Source organism: Salminus brasiliensis, chromosome 7 (genome assembly GCF_030463535.1).
Source record: "Salminus brasiliensis chromosome 7, fSalBra1.hap2, whole genome shotgun sequence".
In the NCBI taxonomy this organism is placed as follows: Eukaryota; Metazoa; Chordata; class Actinopteri; order Characiformes; family Bryconidae; genus Salminus; species Salminus brasiliensis.
The window spans coordinates 10,669,326-10,693,846 of NC_132884.1; the positions used below are offsets into that span (position 1 = coordinate 10,669,326).

Consider the following 24,521-nt stretch of genomic DNA (forward strand, 5'->3'; position numbering starts at 1 on the left):
TGCCAAGCATGGGGAGCTACACAGCTACAGAAATGGCTAGCAAATCAATTACAGGGTGCCGATGTTTGATGGGTCTTTTATTAAATACAGTTATATAGGAAGCAGCCACAGCAGTAAAGCCACTGTGCGTGAACTGTCAAAGTGCACTGATCAGGATTAATTATAATTAATTTATCAGGCCAAAATTGGTCAATATGTTGATTTTAAGTCAACAGCAACAAGCAACTAAGACAATTGTATTGCTTTTGTTGAGCTTGCATTTTGTGGGCTACTGAACGCAATGCGGTGAAACATACAGATTGGTGGCCAGGCCTAACATATAAACAATTGTTTGGAAGGTCCTTAAGGTTCTTAAATGTTCAGGACTTGATTTCACAGATGTGAATGAAGATTTTAGTCTTCACTGACATTAAAATAAAGCAGCCAGGGTTTCTTTATTTTTATTTTGCTCAACCCATGCTGCTATTTTTCATTTCTATATGATTGCAATCATGCAACCCTGTTAACAGCACAAGCAATACACAGCCAAAGCTCTCCACATCAGATGAATGTCTAAATGTTGGATTTTAATCTGCTGGTGGTCTTGCAAGAGCTACTTCCTACATTCTTCGTCATGCTAGTTGAAGCCACAACGAAATGGGTATGAAGAAAAAAAGGCACTCCGGAACATCATTCATGCTAACTCCACTTACCAAAGAATCCCAATCAATTCTTTGAGTGGCAGCCCAAATGCCCAGTAAAGGGCAGGGAAAGAGAGGAAGAGGTGGGCATTTGGGGCTAATCTCGCCACAGATCGCTTCTCTACAGCAAGTGCAGCCCACCCTCTCTGCAGGAGGAGGGAGCCATGAAGGATTTAATGATGTCACTTGTGTATGGCCGGCATACGCCCTGTTTCACCACGTCTATCAGAGAACCCAACTAGTGTGTGCAGGTGTGTTTGCATTTGGGTAAATGTATGGGTAAATTCAGTATTTTAATTGGGTCTGCTCTGATCAGAGTGCTGTGGGCCTTAAACAGCTTAAGATGTGAGCTTAAAGCATGACATGTTTGTTGTATCAAAGCTTAGATACTTGTAGCCTGGTGCTATGACTGTGATGACAAATGGGTGTACCAAATGGTAAACAAATCCCATTCAGGAGAGTATGGCTGGCAAAATTTCAAGTTTCCGACATTAAAAACAATTTTGTTGAATAGTATACATAAATTGAATAGTATACAATCTTCTGTGAAAACATATGGTAGTGACATGTCGTATGTTGTCATGTCTGAGAAAATTTTGCACCCTCATCTTGCTGCGAGGCTGAACTTACACAAGTTGAAGTATGGGGTCTGTGGCGAGGTGATGGGCGAGACAGGGAAGGCGGGGGTCAGAGGTTGTGCCTCACCGACACTGCTGGGGGTGGGGCTAATTGGCACTGGCTCTGCATCCTCAAAGGCCTCCTTGTAGCTGTGCATGTGTCCCTAAAGAAGGGAAAGGGGATAGCTACTGTTATGCAATTACAACAAAAGGGTGCCATAGAAGAACCACTTCTAGTTCTCCTATGAATCATGTTTAAAAAAAAGGTCTGTGAATGTAAATATTCTTTTAAAAGTGTAAGAAACCAAGCTTCTTTCTAAGACCTATAATTAGATCCTTTAAACTTTGGAGAACTCAAAAAGCAGTTCTCTAGAGAACCACTGAATAAAGGGGTTTTAGGGAACCAGAAGTACTTCCTTTACTAGGGGCTCGATTTTTGTAAATCTGCTTCATGATAACACAATAGTTTCTGCATTAGACAATGCATGCCAAAACAATAGTTTCTGCATTAGGATTACTAACTGAATAATAAACCTAAGGTTCAAGGATTAATAATAAAAATAGAGACATTCCAGAATCTCTACCTCTTTTGGCCGTCCACCTGGGTTCAGGGCAATGGTGTTGACAAATTCTGGTGATACACAGTGTGCTGGGGCACGCATCCCTCCAGTGGGAGCAGGGTTGTCTTCATGACTGTTATTGTACTGGCCCTCACTCGTGGTGCGACGGCGAGTGCCAGACATGGCCTCGTCTGGCGTTACCATATGTGAGCGTGATCCTGTCAGAGAGAAAATAAGGTATGCATTTTACAGTTCGCTTCATATAACAGCTAATCATGAGCATTACTTATAGTGAGAATGATCTCTGAACATGATTATGCACTTTCATAACAATACTATTCAAGAGGATAAGTGGAAAACACAAGCTAGGCAAGACAATAAAGTTGGGTCATTATCTAATCGAATGCATATTGCAGTGCACTATTTAGCGAACATTCATGCTTTGGCCTTTTGAAAATGCATTTGACATCTCCACCAAGCCTAATTGATTAGCATAGATGACGTATTTCTGGCAGACGCAGGTGTGTAAACTGGATGTACTTACTATAATGGTGTGATCTAGCATAGCAGGGCTACAGAATCAATCTTGATTTGGCTGCGTTCCAAGGACACAATTCTGACAAAGGCAAGGCCCTTATTTGATTTCCCTAAAGTGCTACCGTTATACATATAGTATCAAAGCCAGTTAAGTGAGGAACTTATTTGTAATAGCTGAGTGCTTCCTTCCCAGACAAAAATATAGAATCCACAATATGGATCAATGCCATTGCCCTTGAAATATATACTGGTACATTCAGAAGTACATTTGCTTCATGTCTTCCTATGAGTTACACTAAATCGTCTTAAGTGATCTCAAATGGAGATGGCATTATTAGATTAAATGCTGTGTGTTAATTATGTATTCACCAAGCTGTTCTAGAAACACAGTGACCATAATAGACTGAGCCTGACTATGCTAAAGGCAGTCTGAAAAAAGGAACAGAAAAGAGGGGGAAGTAAAAAGGGAGAGAGTGAGGGAAGAAAAGAAAAAGATTTGGTTTGACTGATATGTCAGTTGGTCAGTTGATATTTATTAAGTACCAAAGTTCAGTTGGCTGATTTGCAATAATAACCAGTCCCCTGTGAACTACTTGGGATTAGCAGTTACGCACTGGAAGAATAGTTTTAAAGACATATCTTAGCTGAAGGTTGGTGTCTACTTCCTTACTTTTTTTATAAAAATGAACTGAACTGTTATTTAGACATTTCTGCTCTCTCATCGATTTTTTTTTTATGTCTAATGATGGTCTTTACTTGCATCCATGATTATATAACACTATTACAACAGTTATCAAAAATGCACACCTTTTATATCCTTAACTTGTCATAAAATAATGTACAGGCCACACTTCACCATGAAGCTGTAATTCTTAAATGGGTAATGCAGTATTTTTGTTAAACCTCTTGATTTATAGCAAATTATTTTCAAACCTTAATTGTTCATTTCACATCTTTTAAGGTGGTGTGCAGAGGCAGCATGATGAAACCACTGTCCAAATACCTATGGATCTGACTGGAAAGGTTTCACTGTATTTTTGTCAGTAAATACATGGATTAAAGCAGATTTATATGATTTTTAGTGTATTAAGTATCAGTCTATATACATTTTGATAAGGTAGGCTGCATCTGAATACTTAACTAAAACATCCTTTTTCACTGAAACAATCATCATGCCTGATTTGGTAGCAATTTGAATACATACAATGTTCAACTCTGCCTTGTTGATCAGGCAGAATCAAAGAAAGCAAAGAAAGGAAGTTTTAGTAATCTGTAATCTAACATTTAAAATACAAATACACTATATGGACAAATGTATTGGGACACCTGCCCATTCATCTTCATCATTTTCTACTGTCCGTGGAAGGCTTTCTAATAGATTTTGGAGCGCTGCTGTGAGGATTTGATTGCATTTAGCCACAAGAGCATTAGTGAGGTGAGGAAGTTAGATGATCACCACCCCTCCTCATCCCCAACTCATCCCTACAGTATTGGAAGAGACCCCTTTATTACAGAGAACACAGTTCCACTGGTCCACATACTGGGGGGCTTTATGTGATACTGTTTTCTTTATATGATGTTATTTTTATATCATTTTATCTGTAACTTTGATCTGTTTGCTGTTTCGTATAAATTTCATTATCGAGTATTTTTGTCTTGTTTTTTTTTTATCATTTAACTCCTTATAATTATATTTTTCACAAACTATTCATATCAGTGGTGCCCAAGTGAGAGGGAAAGAGAGAGAGGGAAAGGAAGAGTGAGTGAGACAGAGAGAATCAAGACATTAAGAGTGAAACAAATGTATCACAGGAGGAAGTAAAGGACAGGAAAGAGAGGTGGAGGACAGTGACAGAGGACAAACCGGAGAAAGAATAGGAGCGATGGCGTTCAGGCTGGTTGGACATGCTCTCGGAGATGCCCCGGATGCGAGCGTTGTACTCTGGGTGGGAATGTGATGGGGTTGGGCGAGGATGAGGAGTAATAGGAGGAGAGGGAAGATGCAGGTGGAGGAGGAAGAGTATGAAGCGTGGTCCACAAAACAGGGTGGGTGGCCAGAGAAAAGGGTGGAAACAAAAAGAAAACTGTGAATCTTGTGGTCTAATATCCATAATTTGGACTGCATTACTATTTGGAACACAATGTGTGCAACCATTTTTAATTTAGTTCTGTTTTCATGTAGACCACTTTTTTATGTTTTGTTTTGGCACAATACTCCAAATATTCTACTGGATTTGAAATGACAGAATGATGTTGCAGTGCAGAATGACACATCTTTACTGTGTGAACTATAAGGGTTGCAATATATTTTGCAAGACTGAATTTTATCTGATGATTCTCTGTGGAGCCTGTAATGTTACAACTTGCCTTCATTAACTGTAATACATGCTTAACAGGATTAGGCCAGTTGGCCAGTCAGTAACATGCCACTGGTTTGGCACTGAAAAGCTCCATAGCAGGATTTAGCTGTAAGGTAAAATAAGATACATTGAGTTTTATGTATTAACTGCACAGTATCATTTAAATTCATTGTCATGTTAATTACTGTTTTTGTAATGTAATGCCTTTAAATTATTACATTAGAACCCTGAAGTCAGCTCTCTTGTTTCCTATTTATCTTTCTAGCTTTCCTATCTATCAACCTTGTAGCTACTAGGTTGCACTGATGTGCACTCAATAAGCCCAATGAAATACATTAACTGTTGGTGTGTTATTAGTTTAGTTAGATTGTGTCTGTCCATAAATGTGACTTAGATATTAGCAATCAATGCTGAAATCCAAAAGAGAACAGAAATTTAAGTACAGATGTTTTATAGTACCAAGTTAGAAATTCTGTTTTTTTATTTTCCTTTTATTTGTATTTATATTTATATTTATATTACACATACATGTTATGTTGTTTTGCTGTAACATAATTGCAAAGTCATTTGCAAAACATCTACTGCTTTTGACAATCAAATACAAGTAACATACTTGCAGTAATACATGCCTATGCTACTTTGTTTCACAGAGAAGGCATGCTTTACATCCTATCCCCATGGTCTCTCCAGGCCAAAAGAGTAAAAAAAAATTGCAGAAATTGCATGATGGTGCATGAAATGCAGTGATCCTTAGATAAGTCACACAATACAGACAAAACTATTGCTGATTAAACTCATTCTGCACATCATAATCATAATATAATTTCTTATGGACTGCACTTATGTAAAGTATATGTGCTATAACTAATATTCACTAAGATGACCTAATGTCACCTTGAAACACTGCAGTAGAGAATAAAAAAAATTATAGACTAGATTTCAGAAAAGACACTCAATCAAATGAAAACCTCAACCAGCAATTCCATTTACAGCCACAGAGTGGCACCTTGGAGATTTCTGCTCTTGGACTGCATGGTGTGTGCCTCTCAATGCAGAGAATGTGTGGTAGGTGGAGCTCAGCAGAGCAAGGTCTATTCTTACCACTAAAGTCCCAGCATGTTCTCTCCACTACACAGCCAATCTCGTAAGTGGGCATAGTTACGGTTCACTAAGAACATTCTAGTGCACCATTCCAACTACTATTTGGCCAGTCTTAGGGAATGTGTACCTATAGAACATGTTCCACACTAAACATATGCAGAGAGTGGTTTCAGCAATGTAATTTCTCTAGTTCTCTAATTTCTTACTTGGCCTTGTTTCAAATAAAAGGGAGATGACAGGATAAAAAATACTGTTTCCCTGTGGCTAATTATAGATGCTTGTTTCTTACCTGCCACGCGATGGGCCACTAGTCCTTCTAAATTGAGACTCTCTTCTTCAGGCTCAGGCTCAGGTTCCTTAGCAGGGGTAACAGGAGGCAGTGGGGAGGAGGATGCGCTGTAGCTCCGCTGAGTGGTCGGATACGGGGATGAACCTTGCAAGTCTGGAGAGTATGACACCACCCCACCTCCTGGGTAAACAGTCTGAGGCTTGATTGGTGATGGCAAGGGCATAGTAGGAGAAGGGGTCGTGACTGACCCTCCTCGTAAGCTGTAGGGGTCTTGTTGGTAGGTGGGTGAAGGAGAGTGCGGGGCTTGGTACTGCCTCTGGTGGATATCAGCTGGTGGGGTCATGGGGTATGCTGGAGAAGACCTTTGAGAGGATTGGCCAAAACTGGCTGAAACAGAGAGTGGTTGAGCACCAGTGTAATTATGGATGGCCTGGTCAGCTTGATAGGAGGGTCTGGTCAATGTCTGGGAGAATGGCTGGAAGACTGAACTGTTCTCCCCAGGTGGGGCACTCTGAGACTTGGGCACTGGTGTATGCGGCTCCAGGTCAAGCATGAGCATGTTGAGTGCCTCTATAGATTGCTCCACATCCTGTTGCGAAGCTCCGCTGTGGGTAGGGAAGCGAGGGAGACCAGCATTAGGGCCAAAGAAGGGGTCATCTATCAGGCCATACTGGTGCCAGGCACTTAGGCCACGCTGCACAGCCTCTCTGCTGCTTGTGCTGCGCTCTGGGGCCTGCGGAAGATACCTAGGACCGTCATCCAGCAAAGGCGCACCATATGACTGTGAGCGATACATGCCTCCGTTCTGCCCGCTGTAGTCCACCAGTCGTTCCTGTGCCGACGACGATCCTCTAATCTGATGCACAGGCATCGTCTTAGTGCTCACCACTGGCCTCTTTTCTGGGAGACCACCCTGCTGCCTGTCAATCTCAACTACAGTGGACTCTGTCTGAGGCTGGGTATCTGCTGGAGTATCCCGACCCTCGAAAGAAGACAGGGTCCCAAGACTGTCAGCACTGTTATCCCCTACTTGGCTGTCAGGTAACTCGTCGTCAAGGATATCTGTCTCACGCTCTGTGCCAGTTCGTCCGTTTACATGGACCTGTGCAGGCACAAGGTGGCGCACACCTGCTCCGGGACTTGTATTAGCTGCAGGAAGGAAGCCCTGGCGAGGAAGGATTGGAGGGCCCTCTAGCCCACTCAGAAGCTGCTCAAGCTCTCGTTTCTCGCGGGGGCTGATGGGGGCATCAGGCGCAGTGTGGCTCACAGGGCCAGATGAGGAAGAGGACTGCTGGGCGTCATCTGTGCGATCAGTCTTTACAGAGGCAGTGGAGTTGCCTGAGTCACTGCTCACTGACAAGGCGTGGTCAGCAGCTGGGAGCGGGTGATTGGCTACAGGAAGAGGAAGCGCGTGGTTGGCAGCAGGGACAGCTTGTTCAACTGCAGGTGGAATGCGGTCGCTGACTGGGAGACCGTTGACAACACCTTCAAGTGAGTCTTTCTTGCGCACCCGTGCGTAGAGGCTGCCGTCAAGTGGGCCTTGAGTGTGAGCAACGTCTGAAAGAGAGGTCATCATTAAACCCTCATCAACAGGTCAAGCACAAAACATACAAGCACACAAAATTCATGCGTATAGCAAATGTTAGAGGACCCTATAGAGAAACATATGGCTTCCTTGTATATTAATATTAATAACAAGCAATTGCAAGAGTTCAGCACAGGTGGACAGTCATTCTGGGGTTAGCCTTCGGATGTTTTTTTTTCTGCCTGCCTTGTAGGAATCTGCTTTTGCCAGCAGTGGTGATGTATGCAAGCACACCTTGGCCTCAAAAAAGCAACACCTTCTGTTTGGGAGCCTCCTTGGCCATCTGCTAAGGTGTTTTAAGATCAGCAACAAATGATAAATCTCCACAGCAGGGTAACATGTGCTCTTTGGGGGTTGGGGAGAGTAGCTGGACTGAGGACATATGGTAAAGTGCTCTAGCCTATTTTAGCTATTGGTCGTGTCACTTTCAAAAACATTGACAGCAAATATATGCTTTATCTGTCCTCACATTCTATACATACAATCTTATGTAAAAACTCTCCTTTTGGTTTTTCTAGTTTTGCTGAATATGTTAAGCTTGATACAGTACAGCCATTGTTCCAACATTCTATCTGTTTGATCTTTTCATGTAGCTTGTTGAATTGGCTCATATTACAGGGCTCATATAAATCAGTTACATGTGCTTCAAATCTCATCAAAAACCATGCAATGTGAAATGTGGTGAATTTCCCAGACAAGAATCAGATCTTGTCCTAGATTACACATTTTGAATGAAAAGTCCCTATTGAAGGGAAAAGCAGTGTTGGAATAAGCTTAATCACTGTCTGGGAAAAAGACCTTTTTTAAATGCGTCTGAGGATGGTCCTATAACAATTTCCAAAGACCTACTGGAGGAATCACAGTATTTACAATTACCATCCCACACCTAGGTCCTATTCAGTCTCCATCTAGTTGGTAAAACTAAACAAATCTGAGTAGTCAGCAACCAAATCTAACCTTTTCTAACTGTACTAACCAGCATAACAGTAACTTTTTTGGAAAATAGATTGTTTTGTTTATTTTAATTCACTTCTTCTCAATTATATTTACTGTAATATTGTCTTTTTTACTGAAAGTACACACTACCTTTCGAGTGACCTTTGTATGGATTTGGTACTAAATACAAGAATACACAAACTGTATATGTACTTCTGTTTGCTAAAATGGTCTCCTGAAATGTAACAAATTTATAACAAAAGTTGTTATTTTAATTATGTGTAGTAGTATGTATAAAAGCAAACACTGAGTGGACACAATGAGCAAACACTCATTGTGTAGTACAAATCATCTAGAAGCACAGAAAGGTTAAACATTCAGACCTATCCACTAATGATGCAACAACACCACTGGGGAAAAGATGCCAATCCTGGCATCTGACCTTGTACTCTGTTGTGTGTGTGCGTATGTATTTGTTAAGGAGAGCGGAAATGGGGAAGGGGTATTTTACATTGCAACAAAAGGTCTGAGTGCCATCCACTTCCGGAACCTTTAACAACATTTATACAGGAACCTTTAACAAGGACAGGGTACGCAAGATACATGTTCTTTTTTTTTTGGCTGGGTCTCTATTTTTACAGACACCTTTTAATGTGTTCACAAGCAATTACATGAAAGGTATCACAGGTTAACAATCAAACATACAAAGCATGCTGCCCAAACATGCATTCCTGTTTGTCTAATTTGAATCAGCAGATGGCTTTTAGAAAGGATAAACCACTTGTACCAGCACATCACACACTAACACACCACCACCACATCAGTGTCACTGCAGTGCTGAGAATGACCCACCACCCAAATAATACCTGCTCTGTGGTGGTCCTGTGGGGTCCTGACCATTGAAGAACAGGGTGAAAGGGGGTTAACAAAGTATGCAGAGAAAGATACGGACTACAATCTATAGAACTAAAAACTTTTTTTTTCAGGTATTATTGCACGAACATAAGTTACTGAGGAATTCAATTCACCCCAAGCTTTTGCAGAAAAGACTACTGTTGCAGTTTAGAGCATAGACTACTGCCATGGCCTTTCCAAGTATATACAGATTTTAACAATTACCTGTTAAATATATGCATACTGCATCCTTAGTAGATGTGTACATACAGCTAGACCTTATACAGCAGTCTAAATAAATAAATAAATAAGTCTGAGATGCATTCATGAGTAAGAGGAGTTGAATCACTTTAGGGGCTGTCACAGAGGCCTGAATGTTTGGGCCGCTGGAGGAAGGTGTCAGTGGCTCAAGCTGTAAAAAAGCCCCCTGCTGTCCCTAACGGCCCACTGAAGCCATAGACACTACTTCTAATATCCAGCACAGCTGGATCATGCACATACATAAAGTGCATCTGTGAGTATTGATGACCATTGTAGTGCTAAACAGTGAGATGCAGTGTGCCATGAGACAACAGACAAAACGAGGACTTAGAGGACTAATACAAACAGAAAAGATAAGGAACAGAGTAAAGTCTAGAAATTTTTTTAAAACACAGATAAACATTGTCTTTGTATCTGTTTACTTAACCAGCTATTCGAAAAAGGCAGGTGTGCTCTGGAATAAAGAAAGTTTGCTAGTTCAATACCCAGTGATGCCCTCCCTTTCCAACATCACTAGCCAACCCAGGTATGTGTTAGTTGGTGTAACAAAACTATAAGCATTCTCCTGCAAGTGTGATGAACTATCCAGTGAGCTAATATAGTAACAGTCTGAAAAGATGTATGTCTTTCGGAGGATGCACATGCTAGACTTTACCCTCTCAGCTTCCTAGCATCATATGTGACTTGGGGGGACCTAGCTATGTGGAACTGGTCAAAAAATAGGGAAACCACCTTCTTCAGTAAAAGTGGATTTGTATGCGGATATGCAGCCATGCAAATGTCTGGACCACAGGCAACTGGTATTGCATCTCAGGTTTAGCAGAACAGCTAACTCCAAGTATGCATGCAAATGTTTCAAAGAAATATACAGTTTAGATTACAATGATATTATTCAAAACCTAATGGTCACTAGTCAGAATAAGTCAGTGTAAAGTCAGAATTACAGTGTAAATATCTGTAATTACAATTTCTACTGATACAAAAAATAATTGTACACATATTTAATTGGACTTTTTACAAGTAAAAATGTAATTGTAGTTAGACAAGTCAAAATGACATTAGAGATATGTCATCCTGGAAATATGGCTAGTCAGAATGGCTGTATAGATCTGTAGTTCTTGTGATATTCCCAGTAAATATTTCATAGTTTTCTGAAATGATCATGATATCTGAAATAAAAATTTCTACTATGGCTTTCCACTTGCATTACAGACATAGAATTCTGTTTTTTTCTAGTATTGTCTGAATTACATCCCATATTTCTCATGGTATTTTAGGCTAAAATGGCTTGCCGTACTATAGAGTTTGTATGGATATCAAAATGGTTAAAATGTATATCCATACTAAATTGGCTATATTTTTATTTGCTTTTAAGAAAAATGTCCTAATCACTTGCTAGTGTGACTACTGAGGTTACCGAGTTCATTTCTGAGGATTGGGGCATTATCATATATGGAACATCTATTCACATTCTAGGCACTGAAATACACAAATCACTGGGTAGACTTGCAGATCAGATGCACACATGTAGACACAACCCTAGGCAAGCCAGACAGTCTGGCTCATTTGAAGTAGACACTTTATCTGTAACAGAGCAGTGTGTAGGAAATGCCTATGAAGTGTCAATCAAATAACTCATAAAGCAAAGGGCTTATGTGATGGAGATGGAACTGAGAAGTGATGTTCACAGAAGCAAATGCTAATATGTTGCTGTCTATTTACTGCCCAGTGCTATAGTACATTTGACAAGGAGTACATCTAAACACCGAAAGTATTCATTAATTACAAATACAACATTAATTACAACCCATATATATTTTTTAGAGGTATCAATATTTGTAAGTAACATGTTTTATACTATAGTTAAGATGCCTACTATGGAAAGAACTGCTTATGTCTGAGACCTTGAGACCTAATTGCTCCATGCTCTTATGGCAGAATTTCCAAGCTAGGAATTTTTCTAAGCTAGGAATCATCTGTTGACCAATTGTGTTAGAGTAATGTATGGCTTAACTGGTACATGTGAACACAACGTAGTGTGCCACACAAATACCTGCAATTTTCCCGAAAGGTCAATTAAGTGCTACGATCTTTCGACAATATAGTTTCTGAAGTTCTAGTTCCTTTAAAATCAATACTGGAATCATATTATGCAGGCTCTACATAACTAGCAATCAAAACCACATAACACACAATATTTTGTCTGTCTAGATCAGAATGATCTTACTACAAATGTCTTATTTGATTGGTCCATGTATGCTGACATTTCTATACTATTCAATGGCTGTTAGTTTCAGTTCACCCCTGCTGTTAGTGTGAGAGCTGGCCAAGTCTGACTCAGTCTAACTAGCAACAGCCAGGGCACTGGGTTATGGCCTGGGGGTGATGTCATGGGCAAGTGATGCCAAAGTATAGGAGGGAAAAAGAGATGGGGGGAGAAACAGAGGGAGGGTCATTCCAGGAAGGAAACAGATCCACAGTGAGCACTGCAACACTGGAGCCACCCTTCTGAATCAAGTCTGATGACAGCTTGTCTCTGACATGGAGCATGTAGCCAGCTTGCTTCCATGTAGCCAATTCAACGCAACTCATCCCTTGTCTGACTTCCCAATCAAAATATCAAATCAAGTCAAATGTATATCTCTAGTGCTTTTTTACATCTTTTAGCAAGCCAAAGGCAACAGGGGCGAGGCAAACCTTGGAAGAATCTGTGTGAAGAACCAAAACTCACAGGGGGACCCATTCTGAATCAAGTAGTCAATAGCACTTTATACTTAATAGTACTTAATAGTACTATTGGTAAAAAGTCATTGGACCACTTAAGACTTTTGTTATGCTCAGGAATACTGATACAATCATAATCATGAATAATGATGGTTTATATATATATATATATATATATATATATATATATATATATATATATATATATATATATATATATATATACACTGTAGAGAAGTACTGCCAATAGAATCATGAAAACATGAACCTACTGGCACCATGGGTAGAGGCCGATAAAGCCTCCCACCATTGCGCTGTGGTGCTGTGGAGCAGTGGAACTGTGTTCTCGAGAATAATGGTGCTTCATTCAATACATTTGGTATGAGTTGGGGATTTGGGGATAAGGTAGGGCAGAAGTACCCAAAAGACTTTTAAATGCAGCAGCAGGGAAACTGAAGTGGTAAAGGAAACAGACAGACAGACAGAGAGGCATGTAAGGAGAGAATATATAGTGTGACATTTATGAGGCGTGGTAAAGTAAGGAAAGAAAACAAAGCTGGGTTGTGAAAACAGACAGACAGACAGACATAGAACTGTGACTGAGAGTGATGTAAGAAGGAAAAGGAGATGGTGAGGGGGGCTTCAGGGACACCAAACCTGCTCTTGCAGCTCAACTCGTTGTCACACACTGCTCTAATTGGAGCGTGCTTCCTGCATGTGAGGGTTGAGGTCAACACCGTCATCAGCAAATACCATAATACCCACTCCCACACACAGACACACACACATGTATTTAGGTCTCTAAAGATAGAGGCTCTCTCTATCTTTGTCACTGTCACACAAAAACCTTGTATCTCTATCTTTGTTGTTTTACATTTTTGGTTGGTTGTTAATTAGTTGTGATGCTCCAACATTACTTCTATTTAAAGTTAAGACATTTTTCTCTTTCCTGTAAAGTTGCCATTTTGCATAAACAAGGTTATGACAGTGATGATATATATCCAAAATAATTTGCACACTCAACTTGTCATGGCTGATGCCAGGATTTGGGATAACTAGTCCTTAAACAAATTGAGTATAAAAATGATCCATAAGAACTTGTACTCGTACTCAAAAAAATCGCTAAATATACCTAAACAATAATCAATTATGCAAGTGAGCATTACTGTGTTTGCCATATCACTTCCTTTCACCATGTAACACTAAACCCAGTACACGGTTGAGCTCACACAAATCATTGTAACATCAGCTCTAACTTCGGAATGCATTGGTTGATGACTGTTTTTCATTAACATTTGTCAACAATATCACCGATATAACACAGCCAGTGACAGAGTCATAGTTCACAGAAGACAGAAATAGCTGGAGTGGTGTGATTGGCATTCAATAGTAACACACAAATAATATACCCTAGGCCACACCACTAAACTTCACCTGAACTCGTTCTTCATAGGCCAGCCTATCACTCATATATCGGAGAGAATAAGCCTTACTTTGACAAGAGTATTTATAACAAGCTTAAGTGATTCTGAGAAGTAACCAAAGTGGGGTTTGAATAGCTGTGGGCTACCAACAAGAGCATAAAAATGACTGTTCGCTCTTGCACAGGGAGCTGTTCCCTAGCCCTAAATGACGCATCCAAAGTGCTCTGTATGAAGTGTTTATTGTAAACATTCTGTTGACATGGAAACAAAACCATTCTGCCTGCCTTAAAAATGAGCAAGAAAAACCTCCTCCTGTAATTAATCGAAAAGACCCAGACCACACGCTTAATTGAAACCTCAGTGCAAGAACAGTCCAACAAACTTCCAGAGACCTGATGGCTCCTGTCCACAAATAGATCCTAGTGAGCCTGTGTTCAAAGTAAAAACGGATTTAAAATACTATCTATATATACCAAATATACCAAAGCATATGTCATACAAAGCCTACAATTGTATGCAAAAGGCTGGAAACCCCTGGAAAATTACATCTATTGTCATCATATACTCTACAAGTAACAAAAAAAGTCATTTTTTGCATGTTGTAGCACACGATTTTGCAAATTTGCTGAATTACATTATTTGTTATTAAATTCTTTGTAGTTATCATCCATGCATGGTTTGGTAAATCATTTCTTAATGGTAAATAGTGCTTAAATCAGGTAAGATGGTGACGAAATGTAATAAACCCATGAGCTGGCTGGGGTGTCCAAGAGAAATCTCAAATCAAGCTTTGTTCTTCTAACTGGCTCACAACATATTATCTACTTTCTTATTGGCATCTGATTATGATGTAACATTGCAAAATGCATTGACAAAAATGTTCCTAACTTTTAATGTAAGTTATTGGTCTATTCATCATTAAACGCTCACATAAAACAACCACTGAAAACCCCTCCAGAAAAACAAAAAACAAACATATATATTTTTTATGTCAGTGCTATTAGATTATACAAATGGCATTTTTATCACTCTATTCAAATAATAATAATAAATAAAAAACTATATTAGAGTAACAGTCCTGTTAGCAAGTTCATCTCACAAATAAACACACACACACACACTGAGCGACGTGTATGGCAACAGTTCATTTCAAACTGCTTTCACAGCCACGAACACTAATCAACAAAACCCACTTTACATTAACATAAGATGTATTACAAAATTATCACTCTAAACACAAACAACACACACAGCTTACCCGCTTCTCAGGTCCAACCTGTGTCTGTGTCTCTGTGTCTCTGCTGAGAACTCATTCTGTGTAGTCCATGTATCCACCCTGCCTTCAATCACTGCACTGTCAAAGACTTCAGCTCTCTCTCTCTCTCCCCCCCCCCCCCCTCTCTCTCTCTCCCTCCCTCTCCCACACACTTCCCTCTCAGCCATTCTAAAAATGCTGTGAGGCTGTGTAGCAGCCAAATATGGGAGCCCTGGCAGTAAACAAGGCCTGGTGACCATACACTCTGCTATCCCTGTAATACACTCTCTATCTTACACACACACAGTCACACTTATAAGTAGCCATAGGCCTAAGATGAATGCATGTCTACAGATAATCACTGCTTAGTTTTACACATGTTTAAGAGCGTTATCTATTAGTGCACCATCCACAGACAGACATCATGACATACCACCTATAGACAAATGCAACAGAAGGTAAAAAACCTAAAGGGAAAGGAAAAGAAGGAAACAATATTTTTAATGTTGTTGTAAATTAATATGCATTAAAATGACCAAACATAGACCTTTAATACATGATAACATAATGCTAGATTTCCAGTAATTCCGGACCACTTTTATTGGTCCACTTCTGAAGAAATGAGTACTGTACTTGTACTGAGACATCAAAAATGGGACATATTTTGGTTAGATTTGCGATACAACACCAGTAAAGGATTGTCAAACCAGTTTTAGTCTTTAGTTTTTTGGAAATGTTTTGAAATGGTTTATAATTATCTAAATGTTTTACTGGAACACAGTCAACTCAGGTGTGATGTCATCCAACCTCTGAAAAGACTAAAAACAAACCTTCAACAACCATACCACACACTGTACCGACGAGAGAGGGAAGAGAGTTTTGTTCTTGTTATAGTTCTAAGCTACACTATGCAAAGCTAGGCTGTATGCTGTGGGCGTAAACCAGTCAGTAAAGCTCAGTCAGTCAGAAGAGGTCATTCTTTTTCCACAAGCTCAGCATAATAGGAAAATATGTTTACATTTTATATAATATATACTGTTGAGAGGTCAGGTTCAAGCTAACAGACACTGCTATTTAGTACACACTGACAGACAAACCATTTTTCCTGCCTGTATCATAAAGCGGCTTTGTCTGGCCATTTTAGCACTAGCTCAAGAGTCTGATGAAAACAGCATGGACACCCACCACCCTTCAGGGGAATTAACCCCAGAGACAGCTGCTTGAATAGTCAACTATTACTGGATCTGTGTAAACACAGTTAGGATAGGGTACCCTGTGTGCTAGAACCTGTGATCTACAACCACATTCACTTTGTCACCACCTCTGTACTTGGAATGGGAGGGCATGAACATCTGCTGATCATCATGATATAACCGAGCAAAATTATCATGTTTTTTGGTATTATCATATTAATATACTGAAAATGTTATCATTACCACTGTGCAATATTATGTGAATGTAGTTACCCAATTCCAGGATTAAATAACTGATGAACTGAATTAGATTAATTGATTTGATAAAGACTGTATTAGAAGGTTTTATATTTATTTTTAAAAAGACAGCAATCGTACGGTATTACAAATTAGTAAAATATCAAAGTCCTTTAGACTGTCATTGGGCTTTTTACTGTGATCTGCCGTTAAAACTGGTAACCTCCCCATCTTCAGTCTGTGTGTGCCCGTTTTATAGGTGGATATCAGAGCATGGAAAAACAGAGATGCCTAACAGGAGGTATCCTAAACACTACACTCTGGACTCATTAATCATTCGTTACACTGATGTCTGTGTATGCTTTTTCTAAGCCTTAAAATAGGTCCATCTCTCATCCATTCCTTTGATCTGATCTCAGTAAATGTTTTTAGGGCTTGTAAACAATGAGCAGAGATGGGCATACAGGCCACGTTAGCACGTCAACTCATAGCTATGGAGCTATCATTAGTCATACAGGGCTAAAACAAGACTTTGCCCAGTCATGACGTGGAGCCTCCACAGCGGAATCTATAGCCCACTGCCAGTTCTTCTACAGATCAGGCCTAAATTTGGTACTAGTCTACTTGTTTAGGTTACCTCACCCATGTGCGTGCATGCTAGAGTACAGTAATCTCCAGCATGACCCTAAATAGTCTTGTTCTTCACACCTCCACAGCAGTTCAGGACAGAGCATGAAAGTAAAAGAAGCGGGAATCTTAATGGGGAAGGCTAGAAAAGCCTCTGAGATATCGGACCAGTGGGGAGATTTACATAAAGTAGTAAGAAATGGGAGGCCATGCATTGTGAATAGCATAGTGAATTTACTACAGTTAAGTCATGAAAATGAAAGTGTTCAAAAATGGCTTCATTTAAAATTGTCATTTGCCATTTATTCCAGAATATTGGGAATAAATGAACAATCAGATGCAGATGCACTTATACTTTTAGAATGCTTTTAGAATGCTTACACTCTAAACAAAAAAATGCTACAGCATGAGTAAACTAAATCAGTTATTTATCGTAGTTTTATTGAATCTGTTAAAGCATTAGTAGACTGATAAACTACTGTGCTGATCAGTTATTTATCTCAGTGTTACTGAGCTCCACTAAAGCACGAGTAGACTGATAAATCACTGTGCTAATCAGTTATTTATCTCAGTGTTACTGAGCTCCACTAAAGCATGAGTAGACTGATAAATTACTGTGCTGATCAGTTATTTATCTCAGTGTTACTGAGCTTTAATAAAGCATGAGTAGATTAATAAATCACTGTGCTAATCAGTTATTTATCTCAGTGTTACTGAGCTCCACTAAAGCATGGGTAGACTGAAAAATCACTGTGCTGATCAGTTATTTATCTCAGTGTTACTGAGCTCTACTAAAGCATGAGTAGATTAATATATCACTATGCTGATCAGTTATTTATCTCACTGAGCTCTGCTAAAGCATGAGTAGACTGATAAATCACTGTGCTGATCAGTTATTTATCTCAGTGTTACTGAGCATGAGCAGACTGATAAATCACTTTGCTGATTAGTTATTTATCTCAGTGTTACTGATCTCTACCAAAACATGAGTAGACTGATAAATCACTGTGTTGATCAGTTATTTATCATAGTGTTACGGAGCTCTACTAAGGCATGAGTAGCCTGATAAATCACTGTGATGATCAGTTATTTATCTCAGTGTTACTGAGCTCTTCTAATGAGCTTCTAATGAGCATGAGTAGACTGATAAATCACTACTTTGATCAGTTACTCATCTTAGCTGAGCTCTGCTAAAGCATGATTAGACTGATAAATCACAGTGGTGATCAGTTACTTATCTTAGTGTTGCTGACTCTGATAGACCAATATGAATGTACCTTTTTGCCACTGAAAATAATGTATCTAAAACTTCTATCTAACCATTTCTTGTAGCAACTTTATGTAATGTAACTTTTAGAAGTATTACTCTATTCAGGCATCTGCTTCCCATCACCACCACTGTAAACAATTCTGACCAAATCACATGTTTATTATAAATCACACTGTTGACATCTTATCCTATATAATTATTGGGCAATCAGTGAAATTTTAAGAGTAGTGTTAGCTCAGCTATGGCTCTAATTTGTAAGCAGTTCTTCTATGCCAAAAAAGAGACACCTTCATGAGAGCCCAAAGCAAGCAACACACTTCATTTGAGGCTCACACATGATACCTATGGTAACACTGCAACGCTAGCAAAGCTAGCTTTCCACCTGCATCTCCCTAAATAAATGGGGGATGCATGATTGTTGCTTGCTGTGTGAAAAGCCCTTTACTGTACCCTTAAGCTACATAAGCCAGCAATATGTAGTTTATTAGCATAATATTAAAATACTGCACCTTAAAGTTTGCCAGTGGTACAGTGTGTAACAGCTGCTCATTTTGCAGCAGCGGCCCAGTAGTTTTACTGGTCACGCTATGTTCTATGGGACTCTGGCACTCTGGTTCTCTGGATTAATGAAAGGCCTGGCGCAGCTTTCTGCTGAGAAGCGCTGGGAAGCAGCACATCCAATTATGGCAAAACTGCAAACACCAGCGCTTTACTTGCACTTTCTAATTCATGAATGACCACAATCTTGTGCTTCCCTCAACCTCAGTCTCTTCAGCTCCACGCCTTTTTTTATAGGGGCACTGTGCGCCCCCAATGATGTAATTCTGCCACTAAGTTAAGGAGCACACTGTGCTTGATTACTGAAGCTTCTTGATTAAAACTGTACCTTGCCATTAGGTGAAAATATAAACTCTTTTAATGGGCTACAAAGGCATATACTGTTTGCTATAAAAATGTTATAATATTTAAAGATAACAGCTACTACTACTGACTTTAGCTCTATACTTTTACCTGTAAAACTACAGTAATGAACTGGAGGCAGTTTTACCTGTGGAATATTACGTGTTTTCAAGGATTTTAGAAAATGTAAAATGCTGCTAATCTCATCTAAGATTTGTTTTATCTAATCTAAGATGTTGTACTGCATTGTGTGATTTAATATTTATTTGTAAAGCCCATGGGAACCTAAATCTGAGTTTTCTTTGTAAATAACATAATCTGGTTCGTCAAGACCCCCAGTGTCAATGTATAAAGTATGTTTTATGAATATCTTCTTTATGAACCCCCCCAAACCCCTCCCACCCCCCCTTTCAAATCTGACCAACCTTGAGAGCTATAGTGTGAGCTGCTATTGGTTGAGTGGGTGCCCGTATGCCTTACGGGCCTGATGTCTCTTCGCTTCAATGTGGAATTTAGCGACTAGGTGCTGGGACAGACGAAAGGTCCCAACACAGCACCGTAGCCGGGGATATTCGCTGCCTGCTGCCCACACATACCCTGCACAAGCCAGCCGCCACAGTGAAGGAGCAGAGAGGCAATGTATGGGAGGGATGATAAGGCATGTGTGGCAGCCGCCCCCAAGTTGTGAGCTTGTATCTAGCTATATATGGACTGATATCTATGTTACAGATATCACAAACTCAGTAAACCCTACAGATCGATGAAAACTCAACCGCAATTCAATGTAAAAGACTAAAAATGTAACTTATCTGTATCAAGGCAGTTCGTTGCCATGGTAGCATAGACAAATTTTGTTAGCCAGTAAATTGAATAAAATTAGTTATGTGAAATAACAGCAGTTATGTCAAGTACATATGTTTTAGTTACATGTTCAAACTACTTTTACAGCAGGGCTTACAGTAAAGTTTGAGCACCCTTTAACAAAAAAAACGTCAAAAAAACGTCAGTACGTAGTAACAACCCTTATACTAGAAAACAGGTGGTTTGACATTTGCATTTCAGATTTGCTGGTATTTTTTGGAATCCATTCCCCCAATCTGTGCAATACTACCAGTGTTTTCTCTAAACGTACCTTTGCAGATTGAGGCTTAGGGGTGAATCGTATGACAAGATCACAGGTAGAATTTTTATTGCTGTAAAAGTATGTAGTTATTAATATGCCTATATCCATCTTTATTACCCTGGCATGGTAACTAAAAAATGTTAACAAAATTTAGACACTAAACAAGTTTTGACTGCTTGACTGGGTAATGGGGGAATTCTGTAAATAAGATTTTTTGCCGAAACATAGTCTGTATTGTGTGCTGTGTATGAGTGCATGGATCAACATGCCAACAGCTCTGACTGTGCAAACACCAGCTTGCATGGCTTCTGAGAGTCAAATGACATGGCCCAGTGTGTTCTTATTGGCTCCAGTTTCAGCTTGAATCCAGCTGTATGAGTGAGAGAGGGTGAGATACAGGGTTGGGGGTATATAGAGAAGGGGATGTTTTGGGAACCAAGCTGTCTCTTCTGACCCGCCCATACATCTTGCATGAAAATTGGATAGAGCAGTTTCTGTTTTCCACCTCCTCTCAGTGATTGCCAATGACCACTGACGCCCCCTATTTATGAAGCCACTATTTAAAGCTCTGAATGGCAGGAGGCATGAACAGTGTCTTAATAGCAGGCCAGATGGAACAAGCAGACCCAGCAAAAGCAAGTGTCATACCTAGGGCTGCAGCTAACAATTATTTATAATAGTTATGCCTGCTGCTGTTTACTTTCAGTTTGCCCCTTCTCATGGCACCACCACTCTCAGGGGTGAGTTAATGGGACCTCCGTCCCACATCACTCCTACTGTGACATTGGCGGACAGGCGTCTGTTAGCTGTTGTATCAGAGCTGGGGATCCAAAGCTTTCCTCCGAGTGTGCTGGCTACCTAGCAACGCTACATCAGCATCAGTTTCGTATTTCATATGTTTCGTCTGAGATGTGCTATTCTTCACCCTCTTAGTGGTAGGGGCATTGCTAGTGATTAGTTGAGTTCATATGAACAGGGATCTGGTAATTGACCTTCCAAATTGGCTGCCCCTGTTCTGTCATGTCTGTCCCTGTTTTGTGTTGTCATGTGCTCCCAAGCACATGGCTCAGTTTGTGTCTTGTCTGTCTTAACCCTGCCTGTCTATGTTCCTGTCACTGTCTTTACTCCTCCTGTCCAGCCCCCCATTTCCATTCCAGTCTACTGTCCATTGCCCATTCCTTACCAATGTACAGTCTTTTTTCCGGCCCTGAGAGTTGCGCATTTCGGGGGGGTTGTGGGGGGCTACTGTCACTTGCATCAACACTTCCTTGGGCTGCATATTAAGAGTTCTCATGAACAGTGTGCCTCACCAAAAATAGAAATCAGGATAGGCTGCATTTCCAGTCTTCTGTCCAGTCTTGTTTTTTGTTTAACAATTTATTTCTAATTTTAAATATTCTAACCAATTCAGAAAGTCAATAACCCAATCCCTGTTCATGTGAACTCCCTCTATGACAATGCACTAGTGTTAAGATAAGCACATCTCTCTTCCAGCCACCACCTCTTTTCGAAGTGCCACTGATGCAGCATCACTACGTACCGTCTGTATATACAATATGTGTGCATATATACAGTACAAAATATATTCACTAATATATTCATTTAATTTTGTATGTTTGCAATATAGTTTTTGAACAAAAACTGCATTTAATTAACATAGTCATGAAATACACAGCAATCTGAGGGCTGTATTCAATGGTAAGTTATTACGACTTCAGCAGAGTTCTCATTTCATAGCCTCTGATGAAATGCATATAATGATGAAATTACTCGTCATCTGAATGCCTAACGACAGCAAAGGAAACTTAATAGCGTCATTAAAGTTTCTCATTTGGCAGCATCTGCTGGTCTCTGCCAGCCAAAAGTCTAGGAGAGCTGCCAATCACTAAGCCTCAGCAAGATACAAGGCAACGCGCAATCACATCACTCTGTTAAGCAACAGTTGCTCTGTAGTGGATAATCAACATCACTTAGGACTAATAATAAAACACACATAAAGGTAAAAAGTTTAGCCTGAATCAAATCAATATTTTGGCTAAAGAGTCACATTGTGACTTATGACTTATGAACTATGACTTTCTACCATAATAATATAATAATTGTCTATATATAATTGTCAGTAATGCTTGTGATTTATTGGAATGAATTAGCCAACATATTAAAACTATGTGTATTTAGCATGAACTAATATTGCTACCTAAGCACCACACTCCTGTTGTCTAACTGCATTATAGAATAACATAAGTGGCTTTAGTGGGCTATATTTCAGCCTTCAACCTGCATTGGACATGTGTAATATAGCAGTGTTTAATAAAGTACCATTTACTCTAAAAGTAGCCTTTGTTTAGTACTACAGCTATGATAGTTATTTTATACTAGGGTCTATGGAATTTGGAATGTTATGTTAGTGGTGTACATTCCTTTTTTTCCAAACAGGATTCTTTTATGATAACAGTATTTTAAAGGCCAATCCCCAGATAATGATTAATAAATGATATAATATGTAAAATATGCCATGTCACCACATGCAACAATATAGGCTGGGTCTACTTTCAGAGAAAAATGGCCACCCACTAAGAGAAAGGTGCTCTCAAGTGTCATTCCCTGAGTTCTTAGGACTCTATAAGTGGTCTGGAGCAAACCAATAAATCAGTGAGACACTATAAATTGTACTATTTGCCTTAGTCAGCTCAATGCACCTACATTCTTTTAGATGTTCACATTCATACTCTCATGCTCATACAACAACACTAAGGTCAAAAACAGTGAGCCAAAGAAAACTAGCTATAGCAAGTGACCAGTTATTCCTAGTGATTCATGGCAATTATTTGACAGATATAAAAGAAATGCCAGTTAAAATGCCAGACAAATTATAATACTGTAATTTTCCTCACCATCAGTTGTGTCCTCGCATCGGCGGTTGAAGTTTTCATATGAGTCCCAGCGGATAAGAGGGTCCTGGGTGTTGTAGTCTACAGACACACTGGGACCATTCTCTAGGTGATCCAGCCCTGAGGGTAACAAAAGAGTTCTGAATGACTGGCATTCAGTAGAAAGACCACATCTGAATCTCCTTCTCCTTCCTACCTAACATCCAATATTTTCTTGTAATATACTGTAGCTTCTGGCATATCATGTAAGAAAAATAGTGTAATCTGGTATAGTAGTCAATTTAGAAGTAGTAGTAAATTTAATAAATGCAGCATGTCTCACAGCGTAGCAAGTTTTTCCCTCAATCTGATTTGGCCAAAATGAAAGTTAAATCTTCCAAACAGAGCATATACAGTGCAAGACAATTTTTTTCCTTTTTGAAAAATCATTTTTGAAATATAAATAAGCAATATTATTTTCCAGAATTGCCTTAACTCTCTTGGGCATGGAGTTTACCAGAGCTTCACAGGTTGCCACTGGAATGCTTTTCCACTCCTCCATGACGACATCATGGAGCTGGCGGATATTTGAGACTTTGCGCTCCTCCACCTTCCACTTGAGGATGCCCCAAAGATGTTCTATTGGATTTAGGTCTGGAGACATGCTTGGCCAGTCCATCACCTTTACCCTCAGCCTCTTCAATAAAGCAGTGGTCGTCTTAGAGGTGTGTTTGGGGTCATTATCATGCTGGAACACTGCCCTGCGACCCAGTTTCCGGAGGGAGGGGATCATGCTCTGCTTCAGTAATTCACAGTACATATTGGAGTTCATGTGTCCCTCAATGAAATGTAACTCCCCAACACCTGCTGCACTCATGCATCCCCAGACCATGGCATTCTCACCACCATGCTTGACTATAGGCATGACACACTTTGTACTCCTCACCTAATTGCCGCCACACATGCTTGAGACCATCTGAACCAAACAAATTAATCTTGGTCTCATCAGACCATAGGACATGGTTTCAGTAATCCATGTCTTTTGTTGACATGTCTTCAGCAAACTGTTTGCGGGCTT

General features: G+C 39.8%; 1 protein-coding gene across 9 annotated transcripts in view; it reads right to left on the reverse strand.

The window, feature by feature from the left end:
* tns1a (tensin 1a) overlaps positions 1-24,521 on the reverse strand; it is a 166,402-nt gene that overhangs the window by 12,439 nt on the left and 129,442 nt on the right. For 8 of the 9 annotated variants that reach the window (XM_072683800.1, XM_072683799.1, XM_072683798.1 and 5 more), the window contains 5 exons: positions 23,468-23,584; positions 6,145-7,701; positions 4,259-4,336; positions 1,882-2,075; positions 1,311-1,461 (listed from right to left, as the gene is read on the reverse strand). In XM_072683800.1, coding sequence (XP_072539901.1) covers positions 1,311-1,461; positions 1,882-2,075; positions 4,259-4,336; positions 6,145-7,701; positions 23,468-23,584 — 2,097 coding nt within the window. The remainder of the gene's footprint in view (positions 1-1,310; positions 1,462-1,881; positions 2,076-4,258; positions 4,337-6,144; positions 7,702-23,467; positions 23,585-24,521) is intronic. The other variant, XM_072683804.1, reaches the window with a different exon arrangement.